Source organism: Saimiri boliviensis, chromosome 1, assembly GCF_048565385.1.
Source record: "Saimiri boliviensis isolate mSaiBol1 chromosome 1, mSaiBol1.pri, whole genome shotgun sequence".
In the NCBI taxonomy this organism is placed as follows: Eukaryota; Metazoa; Chordata; class Mammalia; order Primates; family Cebidae; genus Saimiri; species Saimiri boliviensis.
The window spans coordinates 214,365,455-214,389,279 of record NC_133449.1 but is presented as its reverse complement, the minus strand read 5'-3'; the positions used below and the strand labels follow the sequence as shown (position 1 = coordinate 214,389,279).

The following is a 23,825-nucleotide window of genomic DNA, read 5'->3' as shown; positions in this document are numbered from 1 at the left end:
ACTCAGCCTCCTTTGGAATTGGAGGCTCAAGGGCCCTCAACGTACCCACCTCCTGCAGTACTCATATTCAAAATGTGCAAAGGCTTCTAGACAGTCTACCTGAGGTCTATCCTTGGTCCTGCCTCTAACCTGGGTTCAAGAAATCCCTCATGTGGCTTATCCTAGTTTATCAGGAGATTGCCTTGGGATCTGGAATCTTAAGGAACTTAAGAGTGTTTGCCTTGTCTTATTCTTCCTCATGGTCTATAAAATGTGTTTAATCTACCATGAGACTATGGCCAGATCTGACCAGGCCTCAAAAGGTCACTTGTTAGGAATCTCTGAAGTTTTAGAGAGATATTAGTCCTGGGTCCTGTAAGGTTAGCAGATTCAACTGAGCAAATTCATGCAGCAAAAGGAATTTCAGGTCTACCAAAAGGTAAATGGCTTCAAATATATGCCTTACTTATGTAATTAATTATGTCACTCATTACATATGATGTAGAGTCGAATTTGTCGGCAGTTTGATAGGGACCTTGCTGTCTGGGTTGGGAGTAAGGCAGAGTTTTGGAACTCGCATCAAAACCTCTTCCGCTATGGTCAGAGGAGTCAAGTAATGTGTCAAACTGCATCTTTGAATTCAAGTTTCTAACAATTATATTCTAGTTAACTTTTCGTAACTCAAGCAATCGTATGGAAAACAAAGTATGTCATAAACACATAAAAAGCTTCTAGGTGATATTGCTCTTATGCTCTTACCTCCTCGATCTCGGGCAGCTAAACTTTGACCCCTTCTTAATGTAATGTCCAACTGGTACATTCCGGGATCAGCCAAGGGGACTTCTGCATTACTGGTTCCAGCAGTGTTTATTTTCTGTAAAACACAAAGCATAAATACTATTAAATTTATTATCTCTGTTCTATTTTCTCCAAAGGGGGACCATATGTAGCTTAACCCAAATTATAAGAATTAGTCAACAAAATAAATAATCTGATTCCATACAGTCTCATAATCACCCAGTTCTCTGAAGGTTTTGAAATTTATGAAATTCTTTAGACTCAAAATAAAAACATGAGAGTTACAGAAATGTCCTGTTACAACTCAGATTGTGGATAACAAATGGAATATAAAAACATTTCCCATGGAAGTCTCCGTACAATTCAATTAAGAAATAGGAACATAGAAATACTGCCTGAAGTGAAAACATAACCGATGATGAATGGAGAATAAGAGTGTGCAAGAGCAGTAGACTTCCACCTAACTGGAAATTAAAATTAAAGTGATTGATTCAGGTGACTTTGTTGACTCATTTAACTGTGCAGAAAAACTCATACTTATGAATTAAGCACTTCTGATTCAGCCCCAACATAAAATATAATTATATAGAAATAAATTCACCTAGTATTTTGACAATATCTGCAAGAAATGTATTCTCAATGGGGCTAAATTTCTAGTGCTACTTTCTGTGGAATAAAAGCGCATAAGGTATTCCTACATCTAAAAATGTTTGTGAAGCTGTCTCTACAGAATTTCTTTTTAGCAACAGTGTACTCTTAATAATTTACTAGGCATCGAGTTACAAGAGGAATAACTATATTAAAACAACACAAATGAAACATACAGTAAATTCTTCAGATCATATTTTGTAGTCTCTGCCACTCTGTATACAATAGGAAAGCTTACTTTTCTTTGTGCATTTGGGATTATTTTAAATTCTTATAATTTTTTTTTTCTGGTTCAAAAGGAAACATCCTTTTGTCTTAAAATATGCATGGATGAGGTAAAATAATAGACAACAGTCCAGCTCTTTTAATTCCATAATTCACATAAAATGAAACAATAAAGCAGCATTTAAACAATCTTTATGGTATATAATTCATATACCCTACATTCACTCTTTAAAGCAGCACATTTTTTTTTTTTTTTGTTTTAAGACCAAGACAAATAGCTTTGCTGTTGAAGCAATTCTTATTTAAAACAAGAGGCAGCAGAGCTTTTATTAATATCCTGAACTCATTGTCTCTCCTCTGGTAACAATAAAAAGTAATTCACTTCAACTTCTCATGATATCCTTGCTTCTATAAATGATCCCTCAGTCACTCAGCCTAGAAATCGCTGAGCCATCTTTGACTTCTTCATGTGATTCCCACCCACATCCAAATAGTTGTCAGATCCCCCCCACTCCATTTCTGTATGACATCTCCCTATTATCTTTTCCTTTTAACTCCTATTACCACTCATTTGGATCAGGCCTTCACACACAAAGGAGTAAAAAGTAAAATGATTGTCTTGCTCATCGCTTACCCATCTGATTCTGGCCACCAGTGACAACAACTATATTTTTCACACTTTTGAAAGTCTTATGCAAACATATACACATACATATAGGTTTGGATTTTTTTTTTTTTGTGGTTGGGCTATCAGTTTTCACTTGTTTTAAACAAAGATAGTATTATATTTTGTCTATTATGAACAATTTCTAGAAAAACATCATGGGTACTTTTCTAGTCAATTCATATAGATCTTTCTCTTTAAGATGTTCTAGGTTTATTGAGGCATAATTGACAAAATTATATGATTTTATGGTATACAACATGAAGATTCAATATACTTATGTTTTGGGCAATGAATACCACAGTCAAGTTAGTTAACACATCTCTCACCTCACCTGGTTAACCTTTTGTGTGTTTTGCGGTGAGGACATTTAAGTGAATTTCAAGTATACAATTCAGTACTGTTAACCATAGTCACCACGCTGTCCATTGGATCCCCTGAACTTATTCATCTTACAACTGAAAGTCTGTACCCTTTGGCTAATATCTCCTCTTTCCCTTCATATCCCACCCCTAGTAAACCACTTTTTTTTTGAGGCACAATATTTTTTCCCAGTGTAGGAATAGCATAATTTATTCCATTATTTTCCTATTGATGGACATTTGCGTTAGTTTCAGTGTTTGCCACACAGGACTGGTGCTTTCACTTCTCTTGAAAAAGTTTATAGAATAAATTTTTCCAAAGGGTTTTCCAAAAGGCTTAAATAATTCACACTTCTATCAAAAGTGTACTACTAGAGTGCCTATTTTCTACACCTTAGTCAGCATAGGATGTTACTAATTGTTCTAATTTTTTCAAGTGTAGGACGCAAAACTTGTTATCCTCCTTCAGCACATATTTCCAGAACTATGGGTGACGTGTCTTGAAACCAGTGTAAAAGACAAGAAAGTGACAGCTGCTCACTAGGCCATACAGAAGACATCAACTTGGAAAGAAAGGAAGCCAACGAAGATCCTCTAAAAAACTTTTCAAAGAACAGTATATATGTGGGTCTAATTAATAAGCAAGATTTAAATGCAGACCCAGCAAACTTTGTTGAATTCCAATTGCGTTTCAAGCTCTTCATTAAGTTCTTTTCCATAAATTGTTTCCAAATAAACAAATCTATTAATAAATATTAAGCTTATGTAGGTTTACTACTTTGTAAAAAATGGAATAAAATCTTCAGGAAAAGAGGAATTTTTAACATGCTCTGCATATTTCTCTACTGTTTTAATAGGTACCCTAAAGCCAGAAAAATTTGAAGGCTCAGACATCTGTATATTTTGCAGTCTTCATTGCTCTGTTCAGTGCTCCTTGAAATTTAGCATGTATAGAGTTTATAAGGTACCAGGTTTTATATTTTCAAATATGTAATAAACTTTATATGCAGGTTAAGGAATTTCCAAAGATAATTTTAACTGCACCAGATTTTTCACTTCTTCAGTTTTAGAATTTAACATTTAGTTAAGACACAACCTCTGGACTTTTTATATTTTCTGTATTCATTTCCTCTTCTACAAACTTATCATTTATTCTTTTTTGTCTTTTTATTTTCTTATTTATCCTTTGTTCTCTTTTCTACTGTGTTGTTTGTCTTTTTCAAAATGGCATATAGAACAGTTTCTCTACCAAATCTAATGCAAATATTTCCTCCCAGTATCATCTGTTTTCTTTGATCTTTGTAGATGGTATATGCCATCATATAGAAACCATTAAGCAGTTAAAGCTGTCCTGTTTTCCTTTTTAATGACTTCTGCATTTCTTATCTTGCCTAAGAAGATTCCATATCATGGTAATATGTATTGATTCTCATATATGTTAAAATTATTTTTATAATTTTAATTTTTATGTATCTTCAAATCATATGAAATATATTTTAAATGTCCTGCATGAAATAGGAACCTAGGTATTTTCTTAGTTGTTGCCTGAAATTGTAACACTGTCCATTAAAGAAGCCATTTTTCCCTTTATAATACATTAAATTCCTATACAGTGGGATCTGTTTCTGAAGTCCCCATGATCTGTTTACTTCTGTGTCAATATCATACCATGTGATTACAATGACTTTAAATTCTTTGTTAGAACAGGTAGCTCCCATCTTTCTTGTTTTTCAAAAGCTTCTTGATTATTATTGCATTTGTATTCTTCCTGATGAAGCCAAAAATAGCTTGCTGGTTTAGCTAAACCAGAACACCTCTTGGTTTGAATCCTGCCACTTACTAATTGTGTGGGCTTAGGAAATCACATAAACAATTTTTGCTTTCATTTTCTTACCTGCAAAGTGGGACTAAATTAGTACTGCTACCTCCTTGTGAGGTTGTGAGCATTAACACATATGAGATGTTGAAATATTGCCTGGCTGGTTTATTATTTACTACTGGGTGAAAAAACAAAAAATAAAAACAAATAGTGCCTGGCACATAGTAACCACTCAATAAATGTTAGCTATTATCAGTTTCCAAAAATAAAACAAAAGGTACAAAATTCTGATTTGAACTGCATTGTTTCTAAATGAACTTGGAAAGAGTTTATAATTTCATGATATCACGTATTTTCCTTTAAGGAAAACAAAACTTTCCATTTTTTCAGGTTCTGTTGTTGCCCTTTAATACAATCTTATTTTTCTTCTTTTATTTCTATCTAGCTTAATTTATTATTGGAAATTTTATGGGTTTCATTTCTATTGCAAAGGAGTAATTCTTTTCCATTTTCATTTTGATAAGGTTATTTCTAATATAATGGACAAATATTATTTTGTATAGTGACTTTACATTCTGTCACTTTTCAAGGTATATTTTGGGTTGTCTGCATATAGAAATCATACTGTCTGCATACGATGTCTTTTTGACTCTTGTTTTCTAATATTTCAATTGCTTAAGTCTTACTGTGTTATCTTCAAAAGACTGTTAAAAATGGTGAAAACAGTGAACATTTCTGAATTAGATTTGATTATAATGTGCATGGCTTTTAATATTTCATAGTTTAACATGTGTTTATCAAGCTTAGGCTTTTTCTTAATTTACTTGGGCTTAAAAAAAGCACTGCTGAATTTTATCAACAGATTTTCAGCATATGTTAATAAGATCATATAGAATTTCTGGTTGATAGATTTTCCTCACATTGAATCATCTTCATATTTCTGGAGTAGACTCTACTTAGCATTGTGAATTTGTTCACTCTGATGTACAATCCTGATTATGTTCAATACCATCTATTGTATGTCAGCATACGTGAGAATACCTGTACTTCTTAGTTAGGCATTTATAGCTCCCTTGATATATTAGGCTTGAGTTAGATTATGCAAAAGCAAGTGTGGTCTCTGCCATTACTTTTAATGCAATTACTTTTGCACCAACCTAACTCAAGCCTGTCATGACAAACTGAGCCTTTGCTTCTCTTCCACAAATTCTAGACCATTTTTCCTTAACAGAATAGAATTTACACTTTAAAAACTTGTATCTTTGTCCTTTACTTTCGCCCAGGGCTGCCTTCTTTTCTTGTTTCCCGTGTCTTCCTACCCAGCCTTCAAGAACCATTTCACTAGCACTTTATATACGTATTTTTTCTATGACCACTCTATCTCAAATGTCATATTTGTCATTTTAAATTATAAACTTTTAAAATCTAAGTATTTAAGGTTCAAATTGAAAATGAATTATGCTAGAGGCTACAAGGATAGAAAAATGTCTTTACGAGCACCTGATCCAGCTGAGTGGAAACACTGATGGGGATCTAAGTAAGGTTGGCAAATCCGTGGGCAGTTTGTTCTCTCCCTTCTCTTATACTCATGTAATGCATTTAATCTGCTTTGGCACCCTGTTGGAGGAATGCCCTCAACAGAATTTTAACTATTTCCACCAGGTATGACCCTAGAATCCTTCTCAATACAGTGCTCCAGGCAGCCATTGCCAATTGATAAAAATTAGCACTTAAAATGAAATGCTGTCCACCCAGGAGCTGTAATAAAAGCCTGACTGTAACGTACTGGTGGTATGAAGTCATTGGGGGAGAAGGACAGCGGTTCAATTATGATGGAAGAAGACTCTCAGGAGGCCTCATAAAGATAAGCATAGAGCAGGGTCTGAAACTATGGAGCATATGACTTTGACAAGTGAAGATCTGGAAGAAAGGATCATCAGGGAAATCGACACGAGCCCGTTGGTAAGCAGTCACCAAAAAGTGCATCACTAGATTGCATGAGAAATAAGGTGGAGAGGAAGACTGACGTACAGTGAGGCACAGCAGAGGAGGTTTCAGTCTTTTGAAGAGAGAAACAACAGACCCAGTTTCCAGTGAATACACACTTAACTGCCTTACATGTTTTATGCTCTGGCCCAACTGCTTAGATTTCAATGATGAATAAAACCTTGGCCTTTTCCTTCTGTAAGAGGGATGAGAGTAGAGAAGTCCCATGGATCTATAAATTATTTAAAAGGTTTTACAACTGTTCACGTTTAAGTCATAAGAGCCTGATCTGACCAGTGGTAACAAAAACAAAAGATGGGTTTGAGAGATTGAGGAGATTCAATCAACTGAATTTGCCAACTGACAAGATGTGGGAGATGTGGGAAATGGTGAATGAGTCACACAGAAGTTTGAGCTGCACTCCTGGGAGGATGGTAATGCCCATAGTAGACAGCAGAAATGAGAGGAGGAGCAGCTCCAGGGATCACCCAACTCCGTAAAAGAACATCAAGAACTTTAGTGGATCTAGAGAGACATCTCCTCTCAGGCTCACTATAATGGTTCCAAGAAGAAAATCAGCAGGCTGATTAGGAAGGGATGCTAGAAAGAAATGTCTATTTTTATTGTAAAGTATTTTTAAAAAGATGTCTTAGGAAATATGTATCTGAAGTGCTAGGCTCGCATATATTAATGGCTCTAAAACAAACTTTGTATTTTCCCCTCTGAAATTTTAAATATCCTGAATAACATGTATAAGTTGTCTGCTCTAGTGGGCTTTTTGTAAACAAGAAAATGGCACCTTCACAGACTTTAACACAGTTCTAAGAAGTTAACGATCTGTGCAGTTATTTTTAGTGCCCCTCTTCCTGCTAACTTGTAAGCTCCACATAGGTAGAGGCCATGCCTGTTTTGTTCACAGGTGTATCCCTCCAAATCCCTGGCACTTAGCAGAGTTCCTGGCAAGGAGTAGGAGCTCAGTACATGTTTTTAAATGAATGAGCTAAGACATTAATAACTGACAAGAGCTTAACTTTTAAAACTCTTCCCAGAAGATTTTGCATTTTCAGAAGTCAATTGGAGAAAGAACAGCAATGAAAGAAATGATTGTCTAGTGGAAGAATACTAGGTGGGAGGAATCATGGGTGGGTAGGCCAACTGTGCATTCGGGGAGTACTTTATATTTAAGCTCTCCTTATTCTTCATGTATTATTTCAATGTGGTTTATGATCCCAGAGCTTTAAATGCCAGACAATTTTGATAAGAGGTCTAGAATATGAAGTCTTAAGATTTTGTAGGTTCAAATGCTACCTCTCTTATGAAATCTTTTATATTACTCAAATAAAAGTTAATCTCTCTTCTCTCTGCTAGCCCATTCTGTTTTTCCTACTCCTTTAGACTGGATTTCTTAAAGCCAAATGCTGCATCATATAAACATTTAGGTATTTCAGACATAAACTAGAGGGAACACCAGGTGCTCTCTGGAATTAACCTCTCTTCTCTAATTGTTTTGATCTAGCTCTTTCCTAGTATTCTATTTTAGAACATCTGTTGCAAAAATATAGACTGGGTAAACCAATGTGTTCTTCATACCTCTTCAAACTTTAGTTTCTGTAGTAAAGAGGTTGAAATGGTAAAAACTACACTTCCTTGTTTTCTTCGTAGATAGGATTGTCCCATGTAATGTAGATTCTGCTAAGAAAATGTACTTATATAATATGACAAATACAGGTAGAGGTGAGCATTATGAAACAGAAGTGGTATGCAAGGAGATTTAATTTTCTGGTGAGCGTGGTATATGTTCTTCCAGGGAAGCTATGGTGAAATTTAGTATCCTGTCCTTGGTGTTATAAATGCCACACATCAGGCAGCAATGACAAAGGCATTACCACTACAAAGTGATTGGCATTTTTCCAGGCAGTACTTAAACATCGAAACCTGGTCTTTTGGCCGTGCCTTTCCATTTAGATAATCTGGTGTGGATACTGTGTTCTGCCCACTAGAAATTTTCCTCAAATCAATGACTGATAGGAGGAGTGGTTACAGGCAAGAGACAATGTGGGAAGTGGTCACCTGGACTGGATCATCAGATTAACATTAGAGGATGAGAGACACAAAAATGTCATGAGATGGTGAAACAGCTACTTAGTCTCCTACCAATAAAGAGCCATTTTAAAGTCAAGTCTTTGATAAATCCAGTGACTGCTTTGATAGAACATTATGAAGGGTAATGGGGAAGGCTGCCTGTTTCTAACAGCCCTAAATTTAAAAGAGAAATAAATGATAAACTCAAAATTGTATTTTATTTTTAATTGACAAACAATAATTGTATATATTTACGGTATACATTTGGATGTTTTGTTACATGTATACATTTTGGAATGAGAAAATCAGGCTAACTAACACATCTGTCACCTCCAATATTTATCATTCGTTTTGGTGGAAATATTTAGAATTCTCTCATTTTAAAATAATAGCTATATTAAAGCTAATAATAATATAGCATTATTGTTAGCTATAGTCATAATGTTGTGGACTAGATCACCAGAATGAATTCTTCCTGTCTAACTGAAACTTTGCATCCTTTGATCAACATCTCCTTTTTCCACATCCAGCTCCCCTTCCTCCCACCCCTGCAACCTCTGGTAACCACCATTCTACTCGCTACTTCTATAAGTTTAAGTTTCCTATATTCCACATATGAGGAGATCATATATTTGTCTCTGTACCTGGCTTATTCCACTCAGCAGGGGTCCCCAATCCCCAGGCCACACAGCAGGAGGTGAGCGGTGGGCAAGCCAGAAAAGCTTCACTAGTATTTACAGCTGCTCCCCATCACTCACATCACCCCCAGAACCCTGCCTCCTGTGAGATCTGCAGTGGCATTAGATTCTCATAGGAGCATGAGCTCTATTGTAAACTGCACATGTGAGGGATCTAAGTTGTGTGTTCTTTATGAGAATCGTCACTGTCTCCCATCACCCCCAGGTGGGACCATCTAGTTGCAGGAAAACAAGCTCAGGGATTCTACATTATAGTGATTCTACATTATAGTGAGTTGTATGATTATTTCATTATATATTACAATGTAATAATAATCAAAATAAAGTCCATAATAAATGTAAGGCCCTTGAATGATGGCCAAAAAATGTCCCCCACTCCCAGATCTGTGGAAAAATTGTCTTCCATGAAACTGGTCCCTGGTGCTAAAAAGGTAGGGGACCACCACAATCAGTATAGTATCCTCCAGGTTCATCCACATTGCTGCAAATGACAGAATGTCTTGCTTTTTATAGGATGAATAGTATTTCATTGTGTATATATTCTACATTTTAATCCATTCATCTGCTGATGGGTATTTGGGTGTTTTTACATCTTGGTTTCTTTGGATACTACTGCCGTGAACATGAGAATGTAGTCATCTCTTTCAGATATTGGTTTCAATTCCATTGGATACATATCCAGATGTAGGACTGCTGGATCATATGGTAATTCTATTTTTAGTTTTCTGAGGAAACGCCATACTGTTTTGCAAAGTGGCTGTACTAATTTACAATAAGACAGTGTACAAGGATTCTCTTTTACTCACATCCTTGTCAACACTTATCTTTCATATTTTTCATAGTAGCCAATCTAACATGTATAAGTTGATATCTTATGGTGGTTTTATATTTGCATTTCACTGATGGCTACATATATTGAATGTTTTCATATATCTGTCTGCCTTTTGCATATCTTGTTTTGATAAATGTCTATTCAGGTCCTTTGCCTATTTTTTAGCAGGGTTATTTATTTTCATGTTATTGAGGAGTTTGAATTCTTTGCTTATTTTGGACACCAGCCCCTTATTGGTTGTATGATTTGCAAATATTTTGTCCTCATCTATGGACGTTCCTTTTCCTCTGTTAACTGTTGTCTTTGTTTGCAGAAGCTTTTCAATTTGATGCAGTCCCATTTGTCTATTTTTGCTTTTGTTGCCTGTGCTTTTGCTGTCTTATCAAAGAAATCTCTTCCAAGACCAATGACATAGAGCCTTCCTTGCTTTTTTTCTTCTAGCAGTTTTACAATTTCAGGTCTTATGCTTAAGTCTTGAATCCATTTTGAGTTGATTCTTGTATAAAGGGTGAGATAAGTGTCTAAAAAATGACATAGCAATTGTGTGGAACGTTCCCGTGTGAAACCCCCAAAAGGCATGGGTCTCACTATATGGTGAGCTTGATCCCAAACACAGTTTCCTGCTGGAGGCAGTCAAGCTATTGGAAAGAAGGAACTGAAAGATGACTTATCAGTTTCTAATATCAACCACGATATCATTTGGGCCTAAACTATGTGGTGTTGCTAGACTGAGTGACACCATACCAGCAACCAGTTTCTGCTTTTAACTTTTGTGGCTCTTTCTTTAAGAATAGCTTTAACCTTTTCTTTACTTGCATGACTGCCTTGTAGCCTAGATAATGGTTTAACTGTGGGGAACCCTACCATGTGGATATCTGCAAAGCAAATGCCACTATACGGATGGCTTTGATCCCAGACACAGAGATGCCTGAATAGGAGGAGTTGAGATAAATTGAGACAGGAGCAGACAAAGGAGAATCTGGTTAAAAGATATTCTGATGAGCAAAACCAGAAAACCTTTTCACATGTGAGTCCTAAAACAGGATCAAACCAAAAATACCTGCAGCCATGAGGAATAATGTCTGGATGTAAATAAACTTTGTGATCACAGGAAATTCTATTACTTTTTACAACTACTGTAAGGTATAGATTTGCATTTCCTCTTGCAATGATGTAAACCAGAGCAGAGAACGTGTATTTATTCCTGGCCTTTTGAAAAATAAATTTGCTGTTTTGGGCACTGCCTATTCAGCCCTCCAGACCCCGCTTCCTATCTGTCTTAATTTCTTCAAGCGTACTCCCTCTTCCAGGTATTGGGACCCTCTTTCAGGTCGAGAGATCCCCGGCAGACGTGCCGCCCCGACCGTTCCCAACAGCAATAAATGTGGCTCCCCATATTAACAGAATCAAGGCAAAAGAACACCTTATAATCTCAATGGATACATGAAAAGCATTTCACAAAATTTAACATTCTTTTATGATAAAAAGCTCTCTTTTATGATAAAAAGCTCTCTTTTTTAACATTCTTTTATGATAAAAAATATATAAACAAATTAGTTATATAAGGATTGTTTTTCAACACAGTAAACACCATATATGACAAGTCCATAGCTAACATCATGCTCAACATTGAAAACTCTAAGATCAGAAACAAGACAAGGATACCCACTTTCAACAGTCCTATTCAACATAGTACTAGAAGTCCTAGCCAAGGCAATTAAGCAAGAGAAAGAAATGAAAGGCATTTAAATTGGAAAGGAATAAGTGAAATAGTTTTGTTTACTGCTGAGACACACACACACACACACACACACACACACACACACACACATATATGCATGCCCTAAAAGCCACCTAAAACTGTTAGAATAGAATAGATAATGGAATAATAGATAATGGAATTTATTAAAGTTGCAGGAGACAAAATCAACTTACAAAAACCAGTGGTATTTCTATACGGCAAAAACAAAGTATCTGAAAAAGAAATTAGGAAAACAATCCCATCTACAATATCATAAAATATACTTAGGAGTAGATTTAGTCAAGAAGGTGAAAGATCTGTATATTGAAAACTATTGAATATTGATGAAAGATACTGAAGATGATACACACAACAAAAGAAGGATTGTTCATATTTATGAATTAGGGGAATTCGTATTGTTAAAATGTCCATACTAATCAATGTGATCTATAGATTCAATGCAATACCTATCATAATTTCAATGATGTTATTCACAGAAATAGAATAAATAATTCTAAAATTTGTATAAAGCCACAGACAACCCTGAATGACAAAAGTCATCTTCAGTGAAAAGGACAAAGCTGGAGGCATCACACTATCAGATTTCAAAATCTATTACAAAGTGATAATAATCAAAACAGCAAGATACTGACATAAAAACAGAGATACCAACAAATGAAATAAAGAGCCCCAAAATCAACCCATACATTTATGGTAAATTGATTTTTGATAAAGGTGTCAAGAACACACAATGGGGTAAGTACAGTCTCTTTAATAAATGGGGTTGGAAAAACTAGATATCTACCTGTAGACAAATGAAAAAAAGCTCAAAATTTGACATTCAGAGTTCTAGGCACAGTTTGAAGATTAAGGAGTTTCTATGGTAATACTCAACATTTGGAGGCTAAGTCAAAAATCAGATGCAAAGTTTGAAGCTGTAGATTATAACACAGGATAAATTCACAGCCTTATCAGGTCACTTATGGGAAAGTCAGAAAAAATCATGGAAGAGTAGTTAATGACCAGATCTTCTATCTTAGCCAGCCAACATTTTTGCAGAAGGCCTTCTGTCTTGCTTGAACATGGAGTTATTACCATGCATAGTGATGCCAAATTTCCTCATGCCCAACTCTTCCTTCCCTCATTTTAGATAGAGTAGTGGCTCTGACTGGACTTCAGGAACTCTGAGGGTGGGATCCAGCCTGATACCAATTTTTTTTCCCAACAGTCCTTCAAGTAATTTCAGTATGCAGCCTAGCTTGATCCTTGTGCCAATTATAGCAGCAAGTCTTTGGGAAAACTATACACAAAGATTTTCCAGACACTTCTTATTTATATCATGAAACACCTGGGTAATATGTATGGGAATCAAAAGAAGGGTCCCAATGACTTTGGGCTTTGCTGTTTGGGAGGTTTTTTTACATAAATGAAGAGGACTTCCATCAGAAGATGTAAAAGTGCTGGTAAAATGGAAGTTGGGAATGCCTCCTGACCTTTTTGAGATTTTCATTACAGGCAAAAATAAAGGGGTTACTCTGTTAGCTAACATAGTTGATTCTTTTAATTTTTAATTTATGTGTGTATATAGTAGCTATGTATATTTATGGGTTTCATGAGATCTTTTGATACAGACATGCAATGCATTATAATTACATCAAGTTAAATGGGGTATTCATTACCTCAAACATTTACCCTTTGTGTTACATACAATCCAATTACATACCTTTAGTTAATTTAACATGTGCAATTAAATTATTTTTTACTATAGTTGCCCTGTTGTGCTAGCAAATTCTAGGTGTCATTCATTCTTTCTATTTTTTGTACCCATTAACCCTCCCCTCTTCCCCTCAATCCCCAACTACCCTTCTCACTCTCTGGTAACCATCCTTCTACTCTCTATCTCCATTGTATTAATTTTTAGCTCCCACAATAAGTGAGACCATGCAAAATTTGTCTTTCTGTGCCTGGCTTATTTTACTTAACAAAATAACTTCCAGTTCCCTCCATATTGTTGCAAATGACAGAATATCATTCTTATTATCAATAAAAAGTAGGAGGGTTATTGTAGCACTGTACAGGGAGGGAGGGGTATGCCTGGCTTCTAGGGAATTTCCGGGTGTGCTTTTAGTAATACCATGCCAAGTGGACTATGGATTGGTTACATTATTTCATGAATGTTTCATGCACTCAGGCCACGCTCACTGCAGATCTAACTTTATCTGTCAATAAAACCCTCTTAAAGTTAAAACTTCATGACAGATATTAAATTTTTGACTTCTAAAATTTGGCAATGTTGTCAAGGATATCATTGAAGATTTCTGCTTAGTCATGATCAGTTTCTACTTAGTCATCTCCTACTTTCTATGACACTGAAGACATGTGAACAGTGAACTCTCATTAAGTGGAAACGAAAGCTTTTTAAAACCTAATATTCAAAAACAGAACCCAAAAGCCATTGAGATATGCAAAGTTCAGTGAAGCCCAAGTATCCATTTGTCAAGGAAACACTATGATTAGCTGGAAGTCAACTGATTAAGTGACTTTAAAAACTGAACCTTACATAGAATGGGAAAAATTATGGCAAATAATGGGCACGCCCCACTATGTATGTCAGCCATGGTGCCTAACTTAGAGCCCCAGTGGAAAGAAAAGCTTATGCTTGGCTCCAACTAAATGTAACTCCCTTGTCCCTTGCTCATAGCTGATTAGACATGAGCTGAGAATCTAAACTAAGGGCAGACAGTGAGCAGGCTGGCTGGTGCTAGGTCATTAGTTATCAAAGAGTATTAGTAGGCAAAGATGATTTGAATGAATTTCAGAGAGAAGAAAAAGTTAACAGTGGCTGATAAGCTGAAGAGTCATACTAAAGGAGCTGGAGAGGCCATAAGGCCACATGTAACCCCAAGTCAGGAAACAGGTGCTATAATTAAGGAGAAGAATGGGATGGAAAGCTACATATAGCAGAGGGTGGAGTGTGACATTACAACAGGGCATACAGAAACAGACCAAGCAACCAAAGCAGAGTAATGACAATATTGGGCAGGAAAGTGAAGATCTATGAGTTCCCACTGCTGAAAGCACCTCTGGGACCTGAGGGCTCACTGCTCTGTATTTCCTACTCCTGGATGTCTGCGTGGTTCCTGCTGACCTTCTTACCTCACCTGGACTTCTTTGAGACAGCTTCAGTGAGCCCTTGGCCCTTACAACAAAATAGAGTAAGAAAAGAACAAGACCGAGAAAAAGAAGCCAAGGATGAAGAGAGCAGTCAGTTAACACAGGAAATCCATGAGTGTCAGAATATAGTGACACAGAGAAAGTGAACTGCAGAAAGGGTACAGACAGAAATCACTTCATGCATCCACCTTCTCCCTCCACAGTTCTGTGTGATGTTCATGCACAGCGCCCCCGAGGGACTAGCTCACCACTCACAGGCCAAATAAGGTCAATGCTCTGCAACTACTTAGTGAGAAAAGCTTCATGTTTTTTTATGAATATTTCAACAAGAATTGGGAGAAAGTCTGGGGTTAAGGCGGCCATATAACTGATCATTCAAAATAGGATACTTTGGAGAGTGAAAGGGAGTACTATTAATAAAGACACAGTGTAAACAGGTAGTAACAAAACTGTCCCAGGTAAACTAGGATGCATGGTTATAGTAGTAAGTTAGCCCTCAGCTAACCAGAACGCAGAAAAGTCTAATACTCTGGTCATACCAAAGCTTTGCTAAGTTTGTTTTTGAACTGAACTACAACCCTAGGTTTCATTCAGGGATTTTGGTTTCCCAGTGGCCCAAACTAAACAAAATGGGCCGATACATACTCAGACCCAATAAATGGCAACGTTTATTGCCGTTTAAAAAGTCTGAAATTCAGTGCTCCCAGAATGTCTTATCTGGGACTCCCACAACACTGATTATTCACCCATGAATTATCTGCTAAATTGACTGCTCTGTGTGGCATTGCTTCATTATCACTAATAACCTTTCCACCTACACATACGGTATATAAAATAATCTGAGCCAAAGCAAATGCAATTCCCTTTTCTTAAGTCTTATGTAGATGAACCACTCTTTTTGAAATCAGACCATGTAAGCAGACTTTGTGTTGCAAGATACAAATTTTGTTAATGAAAGCGCAGGTGTGATAGCAATTAGATAACTTCAGCCTAAAATACCATCCTCTCTGATATTTGTTTTCTAATCTTTAAAATGAGTAATGGGTATCTCACAAACACTGTTCTGATTATGAGATAAATATGTAAAAGTGTTTTGTAACTGTGAGAAATTGTTCAAATATAAGCAGTTATTTAGAGGCAGGTTTTATTTTCTGTATCTATCATAAGATAGAGGAAATATTACAAGAGTCAGAGCACAAAGACATGGACACAAGGCCCAGTTATTGTATTAAATTGCTGTGAGGCAGAGGGAAAGTTTTTTGAGCACTAGAAGCCTCCTCTTCCATTTATTTAAAAAAAAAAATCCTTGTGCATTTTCTTGTCTTTTCTCAATATGGCTGGCCAGAGGCATTGGATGCTAGTTCTTTTCAGAAAGATCAAAGTCACTGTGAATGAACAAGTTCCAAATGGGAAAGTGAGGGAGCAGAGCCAGGACCTCTTGAAGAGCCCATGGGAAGAAGCTGGGGTACAAACAAGGAAGGCAGCAAGAATCTGGCATAGATTGATTCCCAAGGAATTCAGACCCCATAGAAAAGCTTGGTGAGAGGGCTTCTCTGCTCCTCTCAGCCCTCTGACAATCTCCTGACAGCCAGACTGTTGGGAAGCCCCTCTGACCTGGTGCCTCAGGGCAATGCTACCTGTGGTGATTTGGGAACTTCCTGGAGACAGAGAACTTGGTGGCCAGTTTGCACGAATATGCCTGCACTCCTTTCAGCTTTGAACTTAGATATCAGGTGCCATACTGATGGTACACCTGTGGTGCCACTGCCTTGCATGTGGTTTCTCTGCCCTTGAGTCACTCCCCCACCATATCCCCAACAAATACACACTACAACCTACTCTGACTTTGGCAAGCACAGCTTACACGAAGACAGGGAGGGCAGATAAGTTGCAGAGTTGCCTGATCTGGACTGGGGGAAGAAGCTCTCATCTGAGCCCATTTCGATGGTATCCCTCAGAGGGGTAGGTTCATGGCCTGTACCTGCACTGCAGTGGGGAACCAAAGGACAAAGTCTTTATGAAGTGAAAATCATGAACTCTGCAACAAGGAAGTGATAAGGAAGCAGATCACATACCTTTTTGCTCAAGATGAGGAGCTGGTGCACGCTCCACCACCTTTCCCCAAGACCTCATTGCACCACAACACAATCTCTTCCGTTTCCACCCAACGTCAGCCTACCTAAGAGCAAGCCAGCATCTACTCTTAAGTGCCATCTACTGGACTGCAGCCTGAACTGCACCACCAAATGCAGAACCTGCTACCAGAGGGCTTAGTGCTAGTCCATGAGACAAGCTTCCTGAACCTCTACACTTTCGGCCCCACAGAATGTAATATGATGGCTGATGAATGATACACCACTACAACAAGCAGCATCTGAGAAAGCCACAGCACAGAAGCTATCTACAACCAAGGGGACACACACAGAGCCTTGGCCCTCTGCAAGTATCCGGAAAAGAAGTCAACTGATCATTCATAACATACACCATAGTCATACCCTCAAGGGAAAGATATTTAAAAAGTCTCATGTAAATGATAGAAAATTCAAATTAAGAAGCAGATGAGAAGGAATCAGCACAAAAACTCCAGAAGTACAAAAAGCCAGAATGTCTTGATACTTCTAAAGGATTACTCTCACTCTCTAACAATGTGTCCTAACCAAATAGTTTGAAAAAACAGATAAATAACTCAAAATAAAGATTGCAAGGAAACTCACTGATATCCAATAGAAAGCTGAAATTCAGCACAAAGAAGCCAGAAAAACAATTCAGAATATGAAAGACAAGTGGTTACATTAAAAAAAATAGAACTCTAGAATAGAAAAATTCACTAAAGACATGCTTTAGTCTAACGGTAGACTAACCAAGCAAAAGAATGAATTTCAGACTTTGATGACGAGTCTTTCAAATAATTTCAGACAAAAATAAAAAAAATATTTTACAATAAACAAAACTTTCAAGAAATACAAGATAATGTAAAGCAAATTTATCTATGATTTAATGGCAGTTTCAGAGAGAAGAAAAAGAAACTTGGAAAACACATTTAAGGGAATAGTTCAAGAAAATTTTCCTAATCTTGCTAGCAAGGTCAACATCCAGATATAGGAAATTCAGAGAACACCTACAAGACAACCATCTACAAGGGATAGAGTCATCTGATTTTCTAAGGTCAACATGAAAGAAAAATTCTTAAAGGAAGCTAGAGAAAAGAGTCAAATTACCTATAAAAGAAATTCCATCAGACTAACTGGACTTCTCAGCAGAAACCTTATAAGCCAGAAGAGAGCAGGGCATGCTTTTAGCTTTCTTTAAGATAAAAATGACAGCCAAGAATTTCATGTCCTACTAAGTCAAGCTTCATAAACAAAGGAGACATAAAATCTTTCCAAGATGAGCAAACACTAAGGGAATTCATCATCATAAAACCAGTCTTACAAGAAATGCTCAAGGAGTTCTAAACACAGAAAGAATGAATGCTATATGGTATCATCAAAACACACTTAAGTACAAGGCTCAGCTAACAATACTATGACAGGAACAAAAATCTCATATATTAACATTAACCTTGAACATAAACGGCCTAAATGCTCCACTAAAAAGACATAGAATTGCAAATGGGAAAACAGCAACAAAAAGATCCAATCTTTTGTTGCCTTCAAGAGCACATTTCATGTGTAATGACATCCGCAGACTCAAAGTAAAGGGAAGAAGAAGGATCTAGCACACAAATGGAAAACAATAAAGAGTAGTGGTTGCTGTTCTTGTATCAGATAAAACAGACTTTAAATCAACAACAGTAAAAAGGACAAATAAGGGCATTATATAATGATCAAAGATTCCTCCAACAAGAAGACTTAACTATGCTGAATATATATATGCATTCAATGTTGGAAAACCTAGATTTAAAAAAAAAAATACTACTAGAGCTAAGAAAAGAGATAAACAGCCATATAATAATAGTAGGGGGCTTCAACAGTCTACTGACAGCACTAGGCAGATCATTGAGGCAGACAACTAACAAACTCTGGACTTAAATTGGACTCTTGACCAAATGGACCTACCAGGCATCTGCAGAATACTCCACCCAACAACCACAGAATATACATTCTTATCTACGTATGGGACACTTTCTAAAATTGACCACATGCTTGGTCATAAAGCAAGTCTCAATAAATTCAAAATAACTGAAATCATATCAAGCATCTTCTGGGACCACAGTGGAATTAAATTTCAAACCAATATCAAGAGGAACTCTCAAAACCACAAGAGTACATGGAAACTAAAATAATCTTGTTCCTAGACAACTTTTGGATAAACTACGAAGTTAAGACAGAAATCTAAAACAATTTTGAAACAAATTAAAATAGAAAACATACCCAAACCTCTGGAATATACCAAAAGTAGTGTTAAGACGAAAGTTTGTACTGCTAAAAGCCTACGTCAGAAAGATATAAAGGTCTCAAATTAACATGACACCCCAAAACAAGCAAAACAAGAAGAACTCAAACCTAAAGTTAGCAGAAGAAAAGAAATAACAAAGAGTAGAGCAGAATTAAATGAAATTTAGACCAAAGGATTAACAAAATGAACAGCTGGTTATTCAAAAGGATAAACAGAATTGATAGACCAGTAGTTAGATTAACCAAGAAAAAAAGAGAGAAGGTTCAAATAAGCACAATATCAAAAGACCAGGGTGACATTACAACTGAAACTACAAAAGATCAAAAACAATATAAAAATTCCTGAGACTATTATGAACATCTCCATGCACACAAATTAGAAAATTTAGAGGAAATGGTTAATTTCCTGGAAACACACAACTTCCCAAGATTGAACCAAGAAAATACTGACATCCTTTACAAAACAATAATGAATAATGAAATATAATCAGTAATAAAAAATCTACCAACCAAATAAAAGCCCTGAACCAGATGAATTCTACCAGATGCTCAAAGAAGAGCTGCTACCAATTTTACTAAAATGATTCCAAATAATTGAGTAGGAGGGATTTCTATCCAATTTGTTCTATGAAACCAGTATCATCCTGATACCAAAATCTGACGAGGACACAACAACAAAAGAAAATTGCAGGCCAATATCCCTAATGAGCATAGACACAAAAATTGTCAATAAAATACTACCAAGCCAAATCCAGCAGCACAACAAAAGGTAATTCATCACAATCCATTTTAGCTTTATTTTGGGGATGCAAGGATGGTTTCCACATACACAAATCAATAAATGTGATTTACCACATAAACAGAATAAGAACAAAAACCATATGATTATCTCAGTAGATGCAGAAAAAGCATGTGATAAAAGCCAACATTTCTTTTCGTGATAAAAACTCTCAACAAACTAGGCATTGAAGAGAGATGCCTCAAAATAATAAAAGCAATTTATTACAAACCCACAGCTAACTTCATACTGAAGGGGCACAAGTTAGAAGCATTTCCCCCATAAACTGTAACAAGACAAGGATGTCCACTTTGACCACTCCTATTCAACAGAGGAGTCCTAGCCAGAGCAATCAGGCAAGAGAAAGAAAGAAAAGGTATCCAAGTAGGAAAAAGGAAGTCAAATTATTTCTATTCACTGACAACGTGATGCTATACCTAGAAAACCCTAAAGAGTCTGCCAAAAGATTCCTAGACCTGATACATGAATTCAGTAAAGTTTCAGGATGCAAGATCAATGTCCACAAATCAGTAGCATTTCTATACACTGATAATGGTCACGCTGAGAACCAAATTAAGAACTCAAACCCATTTCCAATGGCCACACACACAAAACCCAAAATATCTAGGAATACATTTAACCAAAGAGGTAAAGATCTCTACAAGGAGAACTACAAAACACTGCTGAAAGAAGTCAGAGATGACACAAATCAATGGAAAAGCATTCCGTACTCATGACTTGGAAGAATCAATATTATTAAAATGACCATTCTGCCCAAAGCAAACCACAGATTCAACACAATTCCTATCAAATTACCAATATCATTTTTTGCAGAATTAGAAAAAAAGTTCTAAAATGTATATGGAATCCAAAAAGAGCCTGAATATCCAAAGCAATCCTAAGCAAAAAGAAAAAAAGCTGGAGGTATCACATTACATGCCATCCAACTGTACTACAAGTCTGTAGTAACCAAAGCAGGATGGCACTGCTACAAAAATAAACACATAGATCAATGGAACAGGATAGAGAACCCAGAAATAAATCCACATATCCACAACCAACTGATCTTCAAAAAATTCAACAAAAATAAACAATGGGGAAAGAACATTATTGAATAAATAATGCTAGCCAAACTGGTTAGCCACATGTAGAAGAATGAAACTGGACCCTTATCTCTCATCATATATAAAAATTTATTCAAAATGGATTAAATACTTAAATGGAAAACCTCAAACTAGAAAAATTCTACAAGAAACCCTAGGAAAAACTCTTCTGGATATTGACTTATGCAAATAATTTAAGGTGAAGACCTCAAAAGCAAATGCAACAAAACCAAAAATAGACAAATGGGATATAAGCTAAAGAGCTTCTGTACAGCAAAAGAAACAAGTAACTCCAACAGAGTAGACAGACAACCTATGGAATGGGAGAAAAAAACTGCAATGTATGCATCCAACAAAAGACTAATATCCAGAGTCTATGAGGAACTTTAAAAAAATCAACAAGAAAAATACAAGTAACTCCATTAAAAAGTGGGCATAATACATGAACAGATACTTCTTAAAGGAAGATATACAAGCTACCAAAAAACATCTGAAAAAGGCTCAATACAGAGATATGCAAATTAAAATCACAATGAGATGCTATCTCACACCAGTCAGAATAGCTATTATTAAAAGGTCAAAAAATAACAGATGTTGGCAAGAAACATCTTGGAGAAAAGGTAACACTCATACACTGTTGGTGGAAATATAAGTTAGTACAATCTCTTTGGAAAACAGTATAGAAATTTCTCAAATAACTAAAAATAAAGCTTCCATTTGACCTAGCAATCTTATAACTGGCTATTTACCCAAAGGAAAAGAAATAATTACATATTTTTTTTAAAATCTGCATTCATATGTTTATCACAGCACTGTTTATAATAGCAAAGGCATGGAATTAACCTAAGTGTCCATCAATAGTGAATTGGATACGAAAAATGTGAACATATACTACATGGAATACTATGCAGACATAAAAAGAATGAAATCATGATCTTTGCAGCAATGTGGATGCAGCTAGAGGCAATTATCCTAAGTGAGCTAATGAAGAAACAGAAAACCACATACCACATGTTTTCACTTATAAGTGGGAGCTATACAATAGCTACACATGGTTATATAGACGAGAACAATAGACAACAGAAACTCCCAAAATGTGTGGGAAGAAAGGGAAGTGAGGGATGGAAAACTACCTATTGGGTACTATGTTCACTATTGTGTGATACGTTCACTAAAAGCCCAAACACCAGCATTACAGAATACAATCATGTAACAAACCTGCACATGTATCTCTTGAATACGTATTTTTTAAAAATAATAAAGACTTGTGAAAATTTAAATAAATAATATAATTGAAAGTGTTTATAAAAGAGGTAAGTGATTATCAAAGTAGGTTTTTGTTTTTTTCAAATTATAATATATATTATGCACATAGTACTGCTAATGTTCATTAATGGTTAATCAGACATTAGAAAGAAGATAACAGATTATGCCTGGGTTAACTCTTAGGATTTTAGTACTCTAGTATTACTTAATGACTGCTTTCTTTCCTATTTCACGAAAATAATATTTATTAGAGAGAATAAGATAGATTTTATTTGTATTAACTCATCAGACCTTTTTCATCAGAACTTTTGTCTTTTTGTGAGTTCCCAAACATACTGTTTCTCCCCAAAGAAATTCAATTGTCATGAAAAAAAAAAAATGCATAGCTACCAGTGAGTAAAAGACTTGTCAAAAAAAATAGGTCTCCTGCACTAACTTTTTAATTGCTGTTACCTTCCTTGTCATAAATGCTTCTGCTAACAAAAGTTTCAATACATTAAGACCAGTTCTATTTCCAAACTTTGGGCAATATATATGGGAAAACATTTTACTTTGCAGTACTTGAATTTTTGAGATTACAACAATCTCAAAGAGGGAAGCTTGTATAGCAGATGCTTTGCTCGATGCTAAACATTTGGGATTTTACTGAAGAATCCTTCTACTGCTTCTATGAATTTATGTCTACAAAACTGGCAACACACAGATCCTCATCAGCTCTTATGAACCCCAATCAAAGAAGCCTCCTTATTAGTCTTAAGTGTATATCTCTTCTTCTTTTGGGATAACTCTATAGCGTTCCTCTTTTCCCCTGTGGGTTACAAACTGCTTTATATCTGAGATTCTTCATCAGAACCCTAATCTTTCTTTCAAAGGTAACTTAAGGAAACCCCAAAGAACCAAAGGAACATTTTAGTGTTTCTATCACATATCAACTTTATGTGAATATCCTATCAATCCTACCAGTAAAATTGTTTACATATCTTTAAAAAGAATGTGAAAAATATCTAGATAGCATGAAATGTACTGCTTCTTTTATTCCAACACTTGACTTTCTTGGGAGAAAACCATGGGGATTGTAGTTTTTCTGAACAGGAAATCAGCAAATCTTAAAAATCAATTTCCAACCTCACATACTCCCTCACCTATTCAAGGTTACCCTACCTTCATCCAGCATTTTGTTCTTTCACTCACTCACTCACTTACTCTCTCACTCACTATTTTAAATCCCATATGGACACCCAGTACAAACTAATGTTACAGAAAACACAGAAAC

The 23,825-nt window shown here is 36.0% G+C and overlaps 1 protein-coding gene across 18 annotated transcripts in view; it reads right to left on the bottom strand.

Moving 5' to 3' along the window:
* MCTP1 (multiple C2 and transmembrane domain containing 1) overlaps nt 1-23,825 on the bottom strand; it is a 591,199-nt gene that overhangs the window by 315,992 nt on the left and 251,382 nt on the right. For all 18 annotated transcript variants that reach the window (XM_039470335.2, XM_074383518.1, XM_074383500.1 and 15 more), the window contains exon 2: nt 739-853. In XM_039470335.2, coding sequence (XP_039326269.1) covers nt 739-853 — 115 coding nt within the window. The remainder of the gene's footprint in view (nt 1-738; nt 854-23,825) is intronic.